This window comes from Planococcus citri, chromosome 4 (genome assembly GCF_950023065.1).
Source record: "Planococcus citri chromosome 4, ihPlaCitr1.1, whole genome shotgun sequence".
Classification (NCBI taxonomy): Eukaryota; Metazoa; Arthropoda; class Insecta; order Hemiptera; family Pseudococcidae; genus Planococcus; species Planococcus citri.
In genome coordinates, this window is record NC_088680.1 from 39,225,162 (window position 1) to 39,244,715 (window position 19,554).

The following is a 19,554-nucleotide window of genomic DNA, read 5'->3' on the forward strand; positions in this document are numbered from 1 at the left end:
ATCAAAGCACATAATTATATCCTGTACCTAAGTTTATTAGATTCGTAAATTCCCTAATACTTTCAAGAAGTAGGTACTTACCTACCTATAATTAACAACTACAAAATGATTTACTCTTGTGTAAGTTTAATAAGTATTTATTTTATTATTCCAAATGAACGATCAAATACCAAAATATTTAAAGGAATTGCCTTCCTATTGGTAACGAGTACCAGAAGTCATATCTGCTTTTAAGAATAAAATTCTTCTCCATTGCCATAGTAGAATCGTTTTTAAAGTGCAAGAATTCGATACCGTCAGTTTCAACAGGTTTCCATACTTTATCAGTAAAATGCCCATTAGGATCACTGCAAAATGAGAAAAAAAATAACAATCAATTAAAAGTATACCCAAAGTAACTTAATACTACTTAATGTATAGTACCTACTTATCATTTTTCATTTTTTTAAAAGATTGTCTACCTATGTTGTTTTTTTTTTAGAGGAATAATAGCAGGTATAAGTAACTATGTGTACTTACATGCCCTCCCTCCGTTCCATCCTCATCCTTACAAGGAGATCTTTTGTCTATAAATCGAAAGAGCATGTTCTAAAATCCCAGTGATCAAAACATTTCAGGTGCAAAAATTAATTTAAAAATTTTTAACGAATTTTCACAAATTTTCAAAATTTAAAAAAGCTATTTCATAGCGATTTTCAACCTTTTTATTAAATATTAATTTGTTGATGGGCGAGGGGGATTGAACTAATATGAATCATTTTTTCAATAAAACTACCAAGCATCAATATTACTTACTGGAAATTTCAAAAGTGTGAGTTCAAAAGCTAATTTTCAACTATAATGTAAATTTTTCCAGAAAAAGTAAACAGAAATCAAATTTTCAAAGAAAGTACACATCGAGAGGATTTTTTGACAAGATAACGTCTGTAGTTTCTATACACGATCACCCCGACTCGAAATCAACTTTTTTTGGAGCCTCCAGCAAGTTTTCAAATTAATCCACAAATTTCAATTTTGGTCGATGCTTTTTGAACACCCTCTCGGCTACTTTAGGTGGATTATTGAAAAATTCCAGAGAGCATCGACCAAAGTTACGCTATATTAGGTGACGAAAATTCAAAATTCATTTTAGATCCTTTCAGAGCGATTTGAAATGTCTGGAGAAAATTTAAAAATTGCTAAAGGCTCCAGAATCGCTCGAAATTAGTATTGGTTATTAATTATTGATGCTTGGTAGGTAGTCGTTTTTAATGGATTGGGTATTCACCTATTCACATTCTTGGTTAATTTTCTTCAAAAAAATTTACATTGCATGAAAAAGTTCAAAAATCACATTCAAATGAGTTTTTTTAAAATTTTTAAAATGTTCAAAAACTCGCCAAAAATCCAAGAATAAACTTTAGCACCTGAAATTTTGGTTACGGGGTTTTAGCACATGCTTTTTTGATCTAGCTTGGTTCGTCCGATTCGGAGAGTGATGAGTTCAAAAGATTACTTCGTTAAATACACATTTAAAAACCAATTTATAATCTGGAGTCAGCCTCCCTTATAAATTGCAATTACGAAGGCTACTTCCAAATTGAAGAGTATTTTTTATGATTGGAAACATCGAGTTAAAAAAATGGAATCACTCATTTCTACATACAGAAAAAAACACTTGAAACTTCCTCTACTCTCCAAAATCAACCTCTCTAATCCAAATCAATTTTAAAATTTTTTAAAACGTCTGTTTCCATTTCAGGGAACAAAATTAGATATAGGTACTCACGAGTACGTAGCAAAATTGGTCCAATACTGGAGTAGTTTTGTAGACACTAGTTTATCTTGTGACGTCCATTTTTTCTCCTTTTCTTCATCACGGAAAATTAAAGGCATTTCATCAGAGTGACATACACCTTTTAAAAAAAAAATGAATGTTATCATGTTCTTATTAATTCAGTGATTGAATTTCAATCACTACATATGTAGGTAGGTAGGTAGGCAGTACCTAGATCCATCGTCAATCCAGATTCTCCTACCGATGAGTATGATCCTCGATGGTCAAAATAATAAGCATATCGAGCACCATCTGGATACGTCAGTATGGTTCTTATCATTGGATGAGTCATTAAGGAATCAGTCAACATCTACATGACGTAAAACAGATGGGTACTAAGTAGGTACGTAAATTACCTTTTACTAATACTAAAGAGCTATCTCATTATTGGCATATTAGAGGTAGCCCAACTTGAAAATTTGATTATTACATTAACAATTTTCAATCCTGTATTAGGTCCTATTTCATCATTATTGAAATAATAATTTTCAATTTTTTGAGTGATGTTATCGATCAATTCTGGTTCAGTTGTGAACAAATATTGATTCAATAATGGCAGCAGGCGTTTCTTATTCATGTTAATAATCCTCGCTATCGATCCACCATTCAACAAATATCCTAAAAAAGAAGGAAAAATTACGAGATAACGTAGCCTTATATCGATTTGGATTCATCTCGAATAAAATGCATATTATTCGTTAGGATATTATGTAACTTATACTTACGTATCACTTTGAAACCGCCTTCGCCAGAGTTCATGCCAATAATGCATGGTATGTTTTTAGTTACGTATGTTTCTTTACTTGGCTTTTGTGGTAAAAATGGTTGGTTTGTCACATTCGTTTCTATAGTCAGTTTGAATAATACGGTTGGATCCACATCCCAAACCTTTTTCAAAAAATATTTAAATTAAAAGATGGGTATTCGCTGTTTTACCGTCGTTATTTTCGAAATCAACTTCATATTTTCATGATACATGTATACATAGATAAGAACTAAGTTATATCCTCTGATAGTCAAGTCCTGAGTGAATCTCACTGTTTACCCTCCAACTTACATATAATTTGCCCTCAGTCTTGATTAAATCATCAGCAGGCAAACGCTGCAGACATTTCAACGCTTTAACATGATCTTTATAAAAACATCCTGTGGTGAAAAGGAAAGCGATGCTCGAAGCTTCTGTGTACGCTTCATCGTAGAATGCCCAAGGTGAAAGTATACTACCACTTTGCATGATAGCTTTATGGAATAATCCTGTATATTCATAAGAAAGAGATAATTATGCATTATTTTGTAAGCATAAAAAGGCACTGTACTCTGTACAGGTTTAGGTACCTTTGCTGAGTGGAGAAAACATGTGAGCATGGACAGCAGCTGAGCCAGCGCTTTGGCCCATTAGAGTGATGTTATCAGGATCACCGCCAAAAGCTTCGATGTTATCTTTGATCCATTTCAAAGCCAGGGCTTGATCCTTCATGCCAAAATTTCCGCTGATTACGTCGTTATTCATTCCGAGGAAACCTATAAGTTGAATAGAAAAAGTACTAAAGAAAAGTTGAATTGAATCATTAATAAGACGGCTACCTACATAGTTTGGGGGAGAAAAGATCAACGAGTTTAAGGACCAAATACAAGAAGTTCAATGGCATAAATTTGTCAGAAAGTTCCCGATTATATTTCAATAAACATTAAAATATTTTGAGTTAGTTTTTCCATTTTTTTCAATAAAAATTGGGTTATCGAAATTTTGGATAATTTACATGAAGTTCACAGTTCACTTCTTAAGTTTCAAATGAATGAATTTTCAAACAATTTTAGGAAACATTTTGAATGCGTTTGCTCAAAGTACCCGATTTTTGTAACAAGACTTTGGAGATATTTGCTCTCAGGTTTGAATCAGTATTTCTGCTTCGTTTAAATGAATTTTTCAAAGATTTTTTTCAGATTTTCTCACCATTTTAGAATATTTGCCTACCCACCCACTTCATCAACTTTGAACGGATTCTGAAATTTATTTATTGGGTGATTCCCGATGAATTTTTGAATGAGGGCATCAATCATTTCCATTTTCAATTTTAAGCAGATTATCAGGTTTTGATTTTTTTTTAGCTTTCAACTGATTTTCTCACAATTTTTTTCAGCTTTATTAGCTAAATTAATGATAATGAACTACTCATTCCAATAACTATTTCAAAGAGAACATCAACTTCTCCATATCATCGAGTTGGAAAATTTATACGAATAGGTGAAAAAATCGAATGGCCAGTTATTGTCTCAAAAAATTCCATCTCGGGTCACATTCGAATTGAGATCTCATTTTGAGGTAGGCCTAGGTAAGTATAGTAGATACACCTTTGACATAAATGGAGAAAATCCCATTTTGGGGTACCCAATTTTTAAAAAAGAAATAAAAATGAAAAATTAAATTTGTAAAATGTCAAAAAATACACTTTTTTCGCTTTTATCGAAAGTGTTTCTCAGAATACATCGATAGATGAATTTAGCCTAAAAAAGAGAACCCCATAATAATAGTTTCCTAATCGCACATTTCAAGATTATGGGACATTTTTAATTAATTTTTTTGAAAAATAAGTATATTTCCAAAAAAGTATAATTTTTTCTAGAAGTAAAAATTGACCCACCATAATGTTTTGGGGTAGTCGAAGCATGGACTTAAGAAAAAAATGGGGTATTTTTAGATGGAATGTGGCCCTTAAAAATGCTATTGAATGAGACCAAAAATATGTTTTCCCAGAATAATAACCAACTTCATCAATACCTAATCATTCATTTTTTGAGAAATTTGAAATCTCATAGGACTCTTAATCTTCTGTTTGGGTTGCTGGAATTTTTGGAAGCTATACCCTATGGGTTCCAATGCTCTGGTAAAAAATGATAAAAACCGGTGACCTAATGACTAACAACTTCCTTTGCCAGACTGTTCACTCTAGTGACTCCTTTGATCGAATTTTGAATGGTGATTTTTTTGGTGAAATTCCGAATCATTTTTTGTGACAATGTTTTCACTCGTATTTCGGAAACGAATCAAGATTATTGTAACGGCATAATATTGAAAATGTACCTACTTTACACATCTGAATAAATTTTGATTTGCACAAATTTTTTCTGGATTTTTTCAAGGTTTTCAAGTTTTTTTGATGCGAGCGAAAAAAAAATATTTTTAAGACCGGTCAAATAAAAAATTTTTATGAAATCGTTCAAAAGAAAAAAAATGTCATTTACAAGTAAAAACTTTTTTTTATTATTACATTATTTTATTAATGCGATTTCTGTGATTTTTTTTGGAAAAGGTTTTCGATTCAAGAACTGGAATTTTGGGGGGGGGGAGAGGGGGCTTTTCAATGGTTTTCAATCCTTCAATAGCCAGTTATCAAACTGAAAAATGTCGCTGATAGTTTCAGTACAACTAAACTCACATTTCAAGGTTCAACTTCTCGATATTTGCTCAGAAAAGAGTATTTTTGTAGGGCACAAATTCTTCAAAAAACACGTGAAATGTGAAAAAACGTGAGCAGCAACAGCATGCTGTAACCCCCACAGGATGCTATAAAGTATTTATTTTAAAATTTCAAGTACCATCGATTGTTGAAGCTCACGTGTTTGCTGCAGTCATGTCATATGTATTTTTCAAAAATTAAGCCCTAAAGTACAATTTTTCACTCAAGTTGAGAGGGAATCTCAATACGCAAAGGTAGGTACATATATATAGTTTGAATATGATCAAAAGAGAAAATCTTCACCGAGTTGTACCTGCCTGTTCACTCTTTTCAAGATTTTGTGACATTTTTGGAGAAAATTCGACCTATAAAAAACATTTTCTCCCAATCAACAATTTTTTTGGTGCAATAAAATTGGCCATACGACTCTGAATTCATAGATTGAGCAGTTATATGAATAATTTTTTCTAACAGTCCCACAAGCCAGAAAAAATAAGCGGAGTTGATGACTATGTATGTAGTTATAGGTAAACGAGAGATTCTCTTGCTTGATTTAATTCATAACTTTGGCACATCTTTTACTATTAATTAGAAATAAATGACTAAATAATTTACGTGTTCGTTTCACGTCAAATCAATCATCAAAGATAATAAATTTTCTATTGATAAAAATCCAAGGTATACGATCTTACCCAGCACTCCCAATCTGTAATTCATCGTCACCAAAATAACATTTTTATCCATGAAATAATCTCCTCGATGTTTATTCCCGGAACCAGTCTGAAATCCACCTCCATGAATGTAAACAATTACCGGTGTTTTCTTACCCATTCTGACTAAAATCTGAACAATCGAATACACAGAAAAATTATTAACTCGACAGAGGTATAGGTATATTATTGGTATAAGATGTCCAATTTTCATCAACTTACATTCGGAACGTAGACATTTAAATACAAACAATCCTCTTGACCCAACGTAGGGCCGTTAATTTCGGTGAATTTTTGAGGCTGCATGCACACAGGAGGCGGTTGCGTAGCATCTCGAATACCAGACCACGATTTCACTGGAACAGGAGCCTGTTGAAATAGGTAAACGGAAAACTCGCAGTTAAGTAACTGAACTCAACTTGAGACGTTAAAATTAACCAAGATGAATCGCCTTCGAATAAACATTCGAGCAACCTATATAGCACAAAAATGTTTCTCTTCCGGCGAACTTTGATCCGTAGAGGGTCGTGCAACTCTCGTATATCGTAATTACGAACCACTATTTTGTTTGATCACATAACCTTGTAATTCAATATAATGTACTTACGTATACCTACTCAGCTTGCTATGTATACTGTAGCATTTTTTGCTTCCTTTGGAAAACAATGTATACTAAAATAAGTGTTAATTTGAGCAATTTACCTGGAAACGTAACTCTCCGACAGGAGGTTCGGCGTATGGTATGCTATAGAAAACATTAAACATTCGATCTATTCCGACATTTCTGGTTCCTTTAATTGTACCACTGTGTGTCTTCACTATTAAATTAATGTCACCACGGACCAAAACGATGAACGCGGCTAGAGACACGAGCAAACCGTGATACATTTTTGAGACTGACTGGAGAGCATAAACGCATAAAATTCCTCTGCGTATAAATACACCTAGATAAATGCTCACCGAAATGTATCTCTTCTGGCGGCGAGTAAATATGAACAAAGTGAACAAAATCGTTTAATATATTAAGTAGATGATCAAGGTTATCTTGTTTGTCTAAGCGTTGTATTTAAATAAACAAATTTCGATTTTACACGTTTACAATATGATGACCTCAATCACATGGTAAAGTGAAAGAATAAATATCGTAAAATTAAATAATTATTATCAAAATATATACCTACTATTGAATAAAACTCTCATCTCAACATAGTCGACAAAAAAATCTTACAATATTCTTAAGTTTGCCTCTCTTTTTATGGTACCTAGGTGCCAACGTCAATTGCAGAACTATGTAGGTACATAACTTATCTTGTTTACTTATTTTCAATTCGACACTTCATAACTTAAAAGAACTACAGTACCCTACCTGTTAAGCTAAATTGCATTGTCAAACTCCATTCCAAAACAGCTATTTCACATCAAAAATTTCAAATTATTTTATTTTACTACCAGCTCCGAGCTTCTACATGAATTTTGTTATATGAGCAACATGTGTCTATGTACGAGTGATACCTATATAAGTAGGTATAGGTAATAAAAGCAATGACATTTGGAAAATTGAAAAAATCACGCCGCTCGTCTTTTTTTTTTTTTGTTTCACGAGATCATCAACGTCACATTGTATCATCATTTGTGACAGCCCTCCTACATTTTTATTACATTTTTTTACTCGTATTTGTGTTGAAAGAGGTATGTACTTTACCTAGTGACTTTATTATCTGAAACGTACCTGCCTATTTCATTTCTCCGATTTTTTTAAAAATCTGATCGTTTTGTAGAGGTGTCTGCGAACTACGTCGTTGTGTTGTCAACTTTTCTTCGAACCAATTCCTATCAATTGAAGTAATTTTTTGTGAAAATCGTAATATTATGTATAATTTTTTTAAAATTCATCAAAAATGTTTCCAAATTCTTGGAAGTTGATTTAAAAAATTGTAAATGTAATGAGTACAAACGATCTTGAAATCTTACCAGAAAATTATACATTTTCAAGTCCCCCGAGAAAACAGTAGTATTTTCTCATGCCTAGGTAAGTTGATAGGAGCGTGAGAGGTACCTAAAACACCAAGTTTTTCGCTACAAAAATCGATGATTCACCCGGCAACGCAACACAGATTACCCATTGTGCGAATTAGTTTGCCTGTCTCGAGAAGTGAAGGGGCTATGGAATAAATTACGGTATTTTGCGTTGATTTTTCGAAAATTCATTTAAATATTGCTGTTCTATCGTCCCTATCAAATCAGCTAATTTTGGCTAAAAATACAATTCTGAAATCATCAGCTCAAAAAATAGATTTCAAGTTTTAACTCGTGCCCCAGGTCCCATTTCCTGTTGGGAGATCACGAGAAAAAAGCTGAATAAAAACAGTTTTTTTTTCTCTCAAAAATATTTTTTTTTCATGGGAGGGTGTTTTTTTGGGGGGGATGCTGCAATCCCAATGAAGACAAAAACAGAAAAATAAATCGTGTCTGTGTAAATTCTGCCATTATTGACGTTTTCCACTCTGAAAGTTGAAAATTCGTGTGAAATGAACGTTGAGGGATAACTTTAACTTTCCTTCGAGAATTTTTTTGAAATTATGAAAATTTTGTCTGATTTTGGAATTTTTTGTCTAAAACAAGATATTACAGTACGAAGTTTTGAGTAAGAAATTAGTATGATTCTTATTTTAAATTATCGCTTTCTTATGCTCCCTCCTACCTAATTAAGTTGTTAAACGTGATGATAAAATTTATACCTATTTTTTAATTTTTTTTACAGCTCAAAAAAGCATCGTTGATGATACGCAGTTCATAAAAGTTGAGAAAAAAAATCAGAAAAATAGGTACCTTACCTACTTAATGAATTACGTATTAAAATTTTTAATTTTCCTGATGAAACTCTCTAAGATATCTATCTCTTTCGAAAACAAAACGCTCATAGCCACCCAAGCAGTGTTGGTCCTTCCTCCTCTAAAAGAAAAAAACCAAAAAAATAAAATAACATGATTTTCATGAAAAAAAATCAGAGGAGCGTTTTTCTTGAAAAAGAGCTATTCAGAGCGATTCTGACATAGAAATTGATAATTCATGAAAACGTTTTTTCAAATGGAGCGAGCTCCACACACAGTGGCCAAAAATACCTGCAGGACCGGCAAAGGTATTTCCTTGAAGTGGAGGTTATTTGAAAGAGTTCTGAAACAAGAATTTACATTTTTGAAATATTGTTACCGTTTTCTCTTTAGTTTTCTCTTTAAATTGACTTTTTTGATTGTTTTTTGGAGGGCTCTGCACAGGAGAACCAACACTGCTTAGAGGACTGATGTGGGGTTTTCTTGAAAAAAGGGTCATTTGCAAAAATGACCCATAAAGTGAGAATTTCTCATAAAAATGTTGAAATAATATCAATTTGTTATCACTTATCAGGCAAGGCTCTGCAAAGTGAAAAGTTAGAGTGTCAAAATGTTCATGGAATTTTCCATTTTTGATGGATATTTTGTTTTAAAATCTCCAAACAATCCGCAGATTTTTTTTCAACTTTGAAAACATTTTAAATTCTCCATCTGTGACGCGACCAGCGATACCATACCATATGTCGGCAAAAATTTTTTTCGTTTTATTGTGGTTTCTGGTAGTGTTTTTCTTCCTCTTTTCAATGGTGCAAACAGATCTTCAAAATATTAAAATCTGACAAATTTGCAAAATTTCAAAGTTGCGTATTTTTTGAAATTCAAAAACCAAAATTCTGAGAAAAACGTTTTTGAAAGTTTGGGTTATTTTTGTAACATTTTTAAAAATCAGTGAACAGTATTTTTTGTTTTTTTTTGATTTTCTTCATCTTTTAATGGTTTTACATCATAATATTTTTTTTTTTTTGACATTTTTTTATGAAAAGCACTTTTGTAAAACCGGTTTTTCACCACTAAAACGACGTGTTTGAGATCGGTGGGTACACCCATTCCAAAGTATAGGCTTCATAATATATGAATCGACAAAAACATTTTTTTTGATATTTTCTGACTTTTTCCATGAAAACGCGATTATCTCAAAAAAAAGTTTTCCGACTTATGGTATGGTATCGCTGGTCGCGTCACATCTTATCCTATGTTTTTCATGCTGCAATTATCATAAAATAAACTAGTTCATTTCATTTGTTAAAAAAAATGTTCTGAAGTTCAATGAATTTTTACAGTAGTTCAGTATTCAAAAAAATTTGAAGCCCTCCCCCTCCCCCTCCCTCTCTTCTATTCTATTGGTGGAGCCTTGAGATGGAAATTAATTTTGGAAAATTCAATGCAGTGGCGTAGCCAGAATTTTCCAAAGAATAGAAGCAAAACGAGATAGAGACTTTATTCCCGAATACTCGCAAATTGTAAATCCTATTTACGAGTACGAACTTACAAAAGGAGATGTTCCTGTTGAATGGACAGAGATCCAACAACAGGCCTTTGAAAAATTAAAGGCTGAATTCCGTAAGGATTTTAAATTACAACAAGTCCTAAAAGAAGGTGATCTATTTTTAGATACGAAACTATCAATAGATGCAATGAATGGAGTCCTCTTCTACATGGAAGGAGAAGAGAAACGAATTATATTATTCGTCTCTATTTCTTTTAAAGATCATCAAAAAGATTTCACACTTTTTGATCGTGAAATGATGAGTCTAGTTAAATGTGTACAAAAACTCCAGATTTGGTTACATGGCCGACATGTACCGCAACCCTAGGTGGAAATACTTAAATTACTTACTGACACTTCCAGTATCTCACTAATACTAGAGATGGCGGCAGAACTAATGATGTATTTAAATGCACTATTTTAATGAATTATTCACGAGTCATTTACGAGGATTATTCTTGATGTCTGGAATACCAAAAATAATCGAAAAGAGCAGCCAATGATAAACAATTTAATCAATTATGTTAATGGCAATATTTCCACGCTAAAAGTGGTACAAATAATAAAGGAAGGACATGAGCCGAAGCTCACGCGCTTATACATCTATTGTGAAAAAGTACATAGCTATTACATCACCGTTTTGACAAGGAACAAACTAACTATCACGAAATTGTAAGACCAAGTAAAGATCTTGCTTCGTGTACCAATATTTATAAAGGTAATAATCTGAAGGGTACACAGGGCACAGGAAACCCTTTCATACGAAGCAAAGTACATTGTAATCGTCTGTATAGACGATCCCATCCCTTTCATAGAAGTTTACCACATTACCACACTTCCAATGTATAGGTATAAGAAACATACGGTGCTAGTAATACGTATATAAAAGCATCGCTTAAGCGGTAATAATACGAATAAGTCGAATAACTAGCAGAGGTTGAGGACAATCCTCCTCATTACACTGCTTCCCTCTCTTCTCGTCAATTTACCTCGAAAGTCTTTCATGCTTCAACTCTCTTCAGATTATTAAAGCCATCATGCTTTATTTTTATTATATCCAATTGAAGTAGGTACCTACGAGATGTATTTACAACAATTTTTTAGTAGAAAAAATTATTTATTTGAGCAAATTTTCAATGTTTAAAAAAATATTCACGAATTTTCTAGCAATAAAGTCAAAAAATTTATTATTCAACAAAGTCAAAATTTATGAATTTTTTTTTTCTATTTCAATTTCAATTTTGTGCAGGCTGTTTTCTTTTAACCACTTCTCTACCCTCAAAATGTATTGTAGGTATTAGGTAATGATAAAATCTTACTCGTGTATTTTACGTTTTGTAAAGTAGGTAGTGTTAGAATTATCGCTGAGAACATCTCAAATTGTCATGTCTACACTTTTTGTCTACAGAATTTCTGAAGGCGCTTCATCAGTTCATAATTACAAGGCTTTTTGAAGAAAATCAATTGGCCAATGGATATTTTTGATTTTGAAAGTAATAATTTTTTTAAACTTCCAAAAATTTGCCAACAATTTTTAATATGGTGGAAATTTTTTGAAAAATTCTCTTACGAAAAAAATCAAACTTTTTCTAATAAGACACGACGAAAAATATCTAGGTAGGTACTCCTGATTAAGTATATCTTTATTATGCACTTCGACTGCGAGATGCAAAAAAATTATACAAGTAACCTAACAGATTTATCATTATTCTGTGACAAAGTTCATCCTATCTATACTAACATCTTTTCTTAGCGTACTGAATGTTAACGTAGGTTGAATTGTAATTAAACATATATTTCCACAAAGCGCGATATAAATCATCATATCAATATACAATAAAAGTACAAGAATCACTACACATAATAATGTTTCATTAAAAATACATTTTTATTTATTGGAAATATATGAGCACGTGTAAGTAATCAACACATCTCATTAGGTACCCATTTCACTTACGTAACATCTAGGCGTACTTATAAAAGTGTTATTTTAATTTCCGTATCATCTTCGCCAATAAAATCAATCCGATTGCGGAGTAAATTTAGCGAATAAGAATCCAGAATCTTGTAAAGCATACCAAGTCAATAAAACAAGCCACAATATACCTTCCAGCATTTCTTTCGAGTTGAAAATTAAATATCTCTACATTCGTATCGCACTCATCTCCTATCTTCCTTCTCGCTTCCTCTCACTCATTTGACACTTGTTGCTTGCATACGAGCATAAGATGTCCAAAAAAAGCGTACACGCAGAAGTTCCTTCTTCTCAATCGAAATCGATAAATTACGAATATTATGTTATTCAAGGCCTGCGAATGGAAGTATTAAATTTGTACGGATAGAAAACTGATTTAATTTATTATTCATTGTTTCTTAGATTCAGTTTCTCTACTTGATTATTTTCTCAAAACAAAACAAGAAAAAAATAACTCGATGACGTTTTTAGCTTGCCTATACTGAAATGAAAATGTTTGCTGGCGTGAAATTAATCTCTTTTGTTTTCCCGGTTTTCATATCATATTACCAACCACATTTTCCAAAAAAATGAGAAAATAAAAATAAATCCGAACATTGTCAACTTGGTAAACGGTAAACAAGGGATTGTATCAAAGGTATAGGTAAGCTACTCGTATTTTTAGAAAAATGTAGGAATAAAAAAAATTTACTCATGTCATCGACCAAAAATTTAACGTAGGTAGGTAATCCCAGAAGAAATCAAAGTAAAATTTGTACGTATTACGTAGGTAGAGGTACCTACTCGTACATTTCAAATAGTTGAAGCAATTATGTATGTGAATATTTCATTATTTCCCCATCAAAATTTATTTTTTGAAAAAAATCAATCCGATATTTTTTCGAAGCATTTTTTGATGGAAAAGTATTATCAACTCAATTCTTGTTAGCAGTTTTGTAATATCAAGTTTTATGTTAAGTTAGGTTCACTCATGCGTGATCGAATTTTTATCTCTGCATGATCAAATGGGTAATGTTCGACGATTCGTCATGAAAACGGGGGAAAAGTTCGTGAAAAGCGTCTATTACAAAAAATTAAATTGCAAATTACCGTAAAATTAGACCTATCAAAAAATAAGTGAAATTAAATATAATAGGTAATTATTGAAAATTCGTTTTAAAAAAAAAATGAGAAAAATAAAGATATGAAAATTGTGTAAAATGATGCAAACATTTCAGAAGAACTTTTGGAAAGTTGGTAAGCTTTTACAGAAAATTAATCGAAAAATAAGTAAAAATTGATGAAATACCAATCAACTTATTGTATAAAAACTTCTCGAGAACAGAGAGGAAATATTCGAAACCCAGCAACAAAATTAGCATATACCTCAATAATAAAAAGCATGATGGAAGTTACGTGGAAGTTCAGAAAAATTTGGTATTATTTTATCAAATTCTGAGGATAGGATATTTTACCAAATTTTTCTCAATTTTCAACAATTTTTACCTCAACTTTACTGATTTTCTAATGAGTTGACGCCACCACGCACCACCCTTTTTTCATTGAAAATGTGAGATTTTTGCCCAATTAGGTAAATAAACAGTTTTTGTTGCGATTTTTTGGAATTTTTGCGAAGGAGGAGTCCCGATAATGCCATTTTTTGGGCCCCGCACACTCATCGACTCGACTACTCTTAAAATGTTGTAATAGATGTCCCAAATACGAATCCGTGGTTAGTTAACCCAAATTGGCCATTTTTTGGGCTCCAAGGGTTCCCAAAGTTGTGAATAAAAAAAGAATTTTAGGAACCACTGAGTATTATTTTCAGAAACTTTTCAATCGTAAAATATCTGTTTGAACTCGATAAACGTTATCCGAGATGATTTTCCTATTTTCGACCTTCAGGGGCAGAAATTGGGGGGTTTCAATTTTTGGAAAATTTTGGAATCGTAATTTTGACCTTACCCCTTTGAACCCCGCTAAAAAGCTTTTCACAGTTTATTAGCATCTGAAAGACCTTCATTCTACCAAATTTTGCGCTCAATAAAATTTTGCACTGGTACTCAAAAATCCAATTTTCCAATTTTTCGTAATTTCGATATTTTGGGAACACCTGGAAAACTAGAAACCTGCGATTTGCGCCAAACGTAACGTTTTGAGTTATATAATCAATTACCAAGATGAAAAAGTTTAATTAAGCTCCCAGTATATTCGTATTTTGAACCCTTTTTTTGGACCCCCCCCCCACTTTAGGCACCCCTAAAAAAGGCGTTTATGCATATTTTTTCAAATAAATTGAACAATTTACGTTTGAAATACACTAGCAAGAGCTCGATAATTTTTCATTCGATTTCACCTGTAACTTTCAAAATTGAGCTTTTTTGGGCCAAGTTTTGAGATTTTACTTCGATGAAATCGTAAAAACGTGATTTAAACGGTTTTTCGAAGAGTAAAAATCTCAGAATTTGGCCCAAAAAAGCTCAATTTTGAAAATTACAGGTAAAATCGAATGAAAAATTATCGACCTCTTGCTAAGTGGTTCCTAAAATTCTTTTTTTATTCACAACTTTGGGAGCCCCTGGAGCCCAAAAAATGGTCTATTTGGGTAAACTAACCACGGATTCGTGTTTGGGACATCTATTACAAAATTTCAAGAGTAGTCGAGTCGATAACTGTGCGGGCCCCAAAAAATTGCCTTATCGGGACACCTCCTTTTTGCAAAATTTTCATGCGAATTGAGCCTATTTTACAGAATTTTATGGAATTTTTGTAGGTACTATGTCATTTAATTTTTATGATATTTTTTCAATTTTTTTCTTTCATCAATCGAACTTGGTGGCTGTGGTCAAGAACTGAAATAATAAGTTTTAAATTGATTAGGTACAGAGACAACGATGGTCATTTTTTTATTGTCGAGTGGGCAAATATAAAATGAAAAATTAAGCGAAATCGAATGATATTGCTTCAAAACCCTGGTCAAATTAACATATTTAATGACCCACGAGTCATGTTTATAAATGATTTTTTAAAACGAAAATTCAGCCTACTCGTAGCTTATCCGCTAAGCTCTCATTTTCATTACGTAGGGTCTTATAATAGGCAACCTATGAGATGTTATCGAAATTGCATACATAAATCATTTGAGGCACACTTGTACTTCTCTATTACCATTTGACAATGAGATTTAGTCTCATTAAAAAATTTTTTTTTGAAAAGTTGCAGGTCACCTCTACCGTCATTTTTCCCTAGATGGCTAAAAAGCAATGAAACTAAAATTCACTTCAAACAAATATCATATACGTAGGTAACTGTAATTATACTCAAACACCATGAATAAATTTTAGAATAGGCTTGCAATGGAAAAAAATTAAATCTCAACGGAGATCGCAGAATATAAGCTCATTTTCAGCCTAAATGATCAAGATTTATTTATTTTCTCGATTTTCGTGAAATTTTTTCGCCCATAATTTTCAGAGTCTTTCGTCCGATCAAGAAATCGCTAATCACCTACGAATCATTTCCATGAATAAAAGGTCATTCAACGTATTTCTATAAAGTACTCTTACATACCATTTTATCTGATGCGGTAGCATAAACAACAATCCGATAATTATCAGCTCGATTAATACCTGTAAATGTATTTTAGCCAACACGTGTTTTAATTGATCATTTTCGAGAAACCGTACCGATATATCTTGTATAGTGCAACAAATTATCAGTATTTTGCACGTATGATACAAAAGCTCGAATATATTGCTTTTTTTCACGTCACCGTAACGTCACAAATTCGTCGATCCGATAAACTTTAAATACTTTGTAGAGATGCATTTTCAATCAAATTACATTTTCACTACGATCGGTGACAGTACATCATGTTGAAGTATATCTTTCTCGGTTTGTTGGCGGTCTCCTGTCGAGGTAAGATAATTTTATCCTATCGTAATGTAAATTTTAAATACTGCATTTTAATAGTTCAGATTGTTATAAATGTTTGATTTTTGGCTCAGGTTTCAGTTTTTATTCGTTTTTGTATTAATTTTTTCAAATTATGCCTTGATTGATTTTATTTTATTTTTTTTTTTTGCAAATATTCACAAAATATTATAACTTAGTGCCCAAAAAAATTCAAATTTGTTCCAAACGCGTTTTGAAAAGTGAATATCCCGATTAAAAAACATTTTTAAATAAAATATTTTTTCATGTAAGTCAAAAATGAAAATAAAAATTCAATTACTGATAAATTGAAATGTTCTCAAGACCTTCCTAATGAGTAGTCTATTCCTGAATCCGGGGACTAAGATTTGAAAATTTGAAAAAAAATCAATATTATAGGTTTTCACTTTGAATTAATATTCTGAAATCTTGGTACCCTGAACCCCCTCCCCCCTTTAATTTCGGTTACCTTTTTAAAAAAAATTAAAAATCGTGTAACATATCGTTTGTAATATTTATGATAACGCTGATTTCGAATTTATACTTCCTTTTTTGGTAGGTACAAACTTCCTAAGTCTTATAATGAGTTTCAAATTTTAAAAAAAAATTTAAAAATTCGAATGACCTATGGTTGGATTATTTTTTAGAAGTGCTGATTTCAAATTTTCACTCAATTTTTCGATAAGAGCCTCATGGATCCTACCATGAACCTCGAGTTTCATAAAATTGAAAAAGTCGATGACCTATATGCTCGGGGAGAGGAAGTGATTTCGAATTTCTAATTCTTTTTTTGACAATACCCTCTTCCTTCTTCTTCTTTCTCCTTCTCGTCACCCCTCTTTTTATATAATACTCATCTCGATAGAATTTAAAACCATCTCCTCAGCATTCTTGCTGAAATTTGTTATCAATTTTTCGAAATAATACAACCGACATTTTTGTGTATACGAGTAGACATTAAAAAGTTAACTTTCTGCTTAAGCTAATGATTTCATTATTTTTCGTGATCTTTTTTTATAAATTTTCATCACCTATGAAAAATTCATTTTTATTTGAGGAGAATTCACTATTACTGATGTGTAGTGAAGGTATCGAAATCACAACTTGAAAAATTGAAAACTTCTTTCATTATGATCTAATCATCTCGCTCAAGTTTTATAACATTCCTTGAACTTTTTCATTTTTTTTTTTTTTTTTTTTTTTTTACCTACTTACGTAAAATGCATACGTATTTGGTGCAAATATTGCGTTATTTTATTATAAATTATAATTGAATACGATGTTCGAGTTTCTGCAGTATTTTTAAATTTCACGTCCAATAATAGGTAGATACCTTAGAAAAGAATGGTATATTTTTCAATTAAGTGTAGAAAATAGAAAAATCGTTGAAAATACTCGCATTTATAGCAGAGAAGTCTTACATGTCTGAGTGTGATAAGTAAAACTACGCTAGGTAAATTCAAATTTAAAATAAATTACGATTTTCTCCACATCGTCGTAAAATATAATGCATAGGTAGTAAACAAGTGGAAAAAATAACACAAAAACATGCTGAATTTTGTTGACAGGAGCACCTTTGAACGATGGTCAGACTGATGATGTGGAAGAACAAAGTTACGCTTCGGCTTTAATCAAATTCAACGGCTACGAAAATGATATGTTACCACCCGAATTATGCACAGACGACAAAATCGTTGTAAATTTCAAGCTGTACACGAGGTAGGTATTCATCTATTTAAATAGGTGCCTATAATTCTATTCAGCCATTCAAATCATCGAGTATAACAACTTCAAACTGATTCATCGAACGATTTTTCACAGAGAGAACCCCAACGGTTACGAATTGAGCACGATGAACAATCAAACTTTCAAGAACTCTTCTTTCAACGTTAAACACGACACTAAAGTTTTGATCCACGAATGGTTGCAAAATGAAACTTACTCGTACGCTAAAGATTTCGTATCAGGTACAAAAACTAGTCGAAATTCTTGATCTTCTATTTTCATACAGTCGAGTACCTATCTCGTTAAACCTGCGATTCGTCATTCTAGCTTACTTGAAGAATAAAAGAGAAAAAGGCATCCAGGTGATCGTCGTTGACTACGGTTCAGTTTCCCGTTGCCAATTCAACAGAGCTCGCGAAATGCAACCGAAAATCGGTGAACAAGTCGGAGAATTGTTGAAATCTTTGATGAAATATGGACAAGTTCCGTCGAAAGTCCACATTATTGGTTTAGGTATGGGAGCTCAAATCGCCGGTTACTCCGCCAGACAAATCCACCCAAGAAAAATTGGACGTTTGACCGGTAATTATGCGAGACGTTTTGCGTCAAAAATCACTAATTATCCTTAAACGAAGAAGGGATTATTTATATTCGAATTTTTTCACAGCTTTGGACCCGACTTTCATCGGATACTTGGAACACCAACCACAACTCAAATCGAACGATTCGGATTTCATGGATGTCATCCATACCGCTCAAAGAAAATTCGGATCCGTCAGACATTTGGGAAATGCTCGTTTCTACCCCAACGATGGAACTCGCCAACCAATGGGAAATGGAAAATCGCCTTTGGGTAAATGCCAACACTGGGAATTGTATTTTAGACTTTTGGATGAATCAATTTTATAAGCAATTATTTTTTCAATTTACAGATGCTAGCGTCCTCAGTCACTTGGCCTCCGTATTTTACTACCTAGAATCGATCGTCGACATTACCTACTTCAAAGCTCGTCTGTGCAATAACTACGTTTCGTACTTACGTAACAAATGCCAAGAACCAGCCGTTTACAATTACATGGGTGACGAAGCAAACATCAAGTAGGAATATTTTTTCAACCAATAAGATGAAAATAATTTACCATTTTGTGTGGTTACCATAATTCATGTACATTTTTTTTCGCAGACTCTTCGGTAACTTCTACTTGCAAGTCCAGTCTCCAGTGCCTCCATTCGGTAATCGCGAATTAGACGTCAAAGTCTTCGAGTTGGTTCACCACTATCTAGTAACAGAAAGAGGAGTTGTAGTACTCGACGAAACCGATGTCGAAATCGTCAAGAAAACTTACGAAAAGAAAAGAACTGAAGACAAAACTTACACCAACGAGGAAATCGCCAACTTGATCAACAAATACGGCCCCAAAAGCCAAAACTAATCGATTTGTTCTGAAAAACTCGTAGAACCTGTAGGTACGCGACGAATTGATTAAATTACCTATATTTAGTTGAAAATCATGTAACGATTATTATTTTATTATTCTTCGAATAAATTCTCAATTCTGAAAATAACAATGACTTTTATGA

At 32.5% G+C, this 19,554-nt stretch overlaps 2 protein-coding genes across 2 annotated transcripts; one reads left to right on the forward strand and one right to left on the reverse strand.

Moving 5' to 3' along the window:
- Nucleotides 1-116: 116 nt before the first annotated feature.
- LOC135843528 (acetylcholinesterase-like) lies at nt 117-6,978 on the reverse strand. The gene is made up of 10 exons (XM_065361461.1): nt 6,687-6,978; nt 6,207-6,353; nt 5,967-6,117; nt 3,152-3,337; nt 2,874-3,070; nt 2,542-2,704; nt 2,247-2,434; nt 1,988-2,126; nt 1,769-1,895; nt 117-347 (listed from the first exon to the last, which is right to left on the reverse strand). The coding sequence occupies exons 1-10, from the start codon at nt 6,870-6,872 to the stop codon at nt 179-181; spliced, it is 1,653 nt and encodes a 550-aa protein (XP_065217533.1). The 5' UTR covers nt 6,873-6,978; the 3' UTR covers nt 117-178.
- A 9,096-nt stretch (nt 6,979-16,074) lies between these two features.
- On the forward strand, nt 16,075-19,542 carry LOC135842950 (pancreatic triacylglycerol lipase-like). Its single transcript, XM_065360639.1, has 7 exons — nt 16,075-16,233; nt 17,817-17,967; nt 18,070-18,215; nt 18,301-18,555; nt 18,641-18,826; nt 18,906-19,071; nt 19,157-19,542. The coding sequence occupies exons 1-7, from the start codon at nt 16,188-16,190 to the stop codon at nt 19,404-19,406; spliced, it is 1,200 nt and encodes a 399-aa protein (XP_065216711.1). The 5' UTR covers nt 16,075-16,187; the 3' UTR covers nt 19,407-19,542.
- The last annotated feature ends 12 nt before the right edge of the window (nt 19,543-19,554 follow it).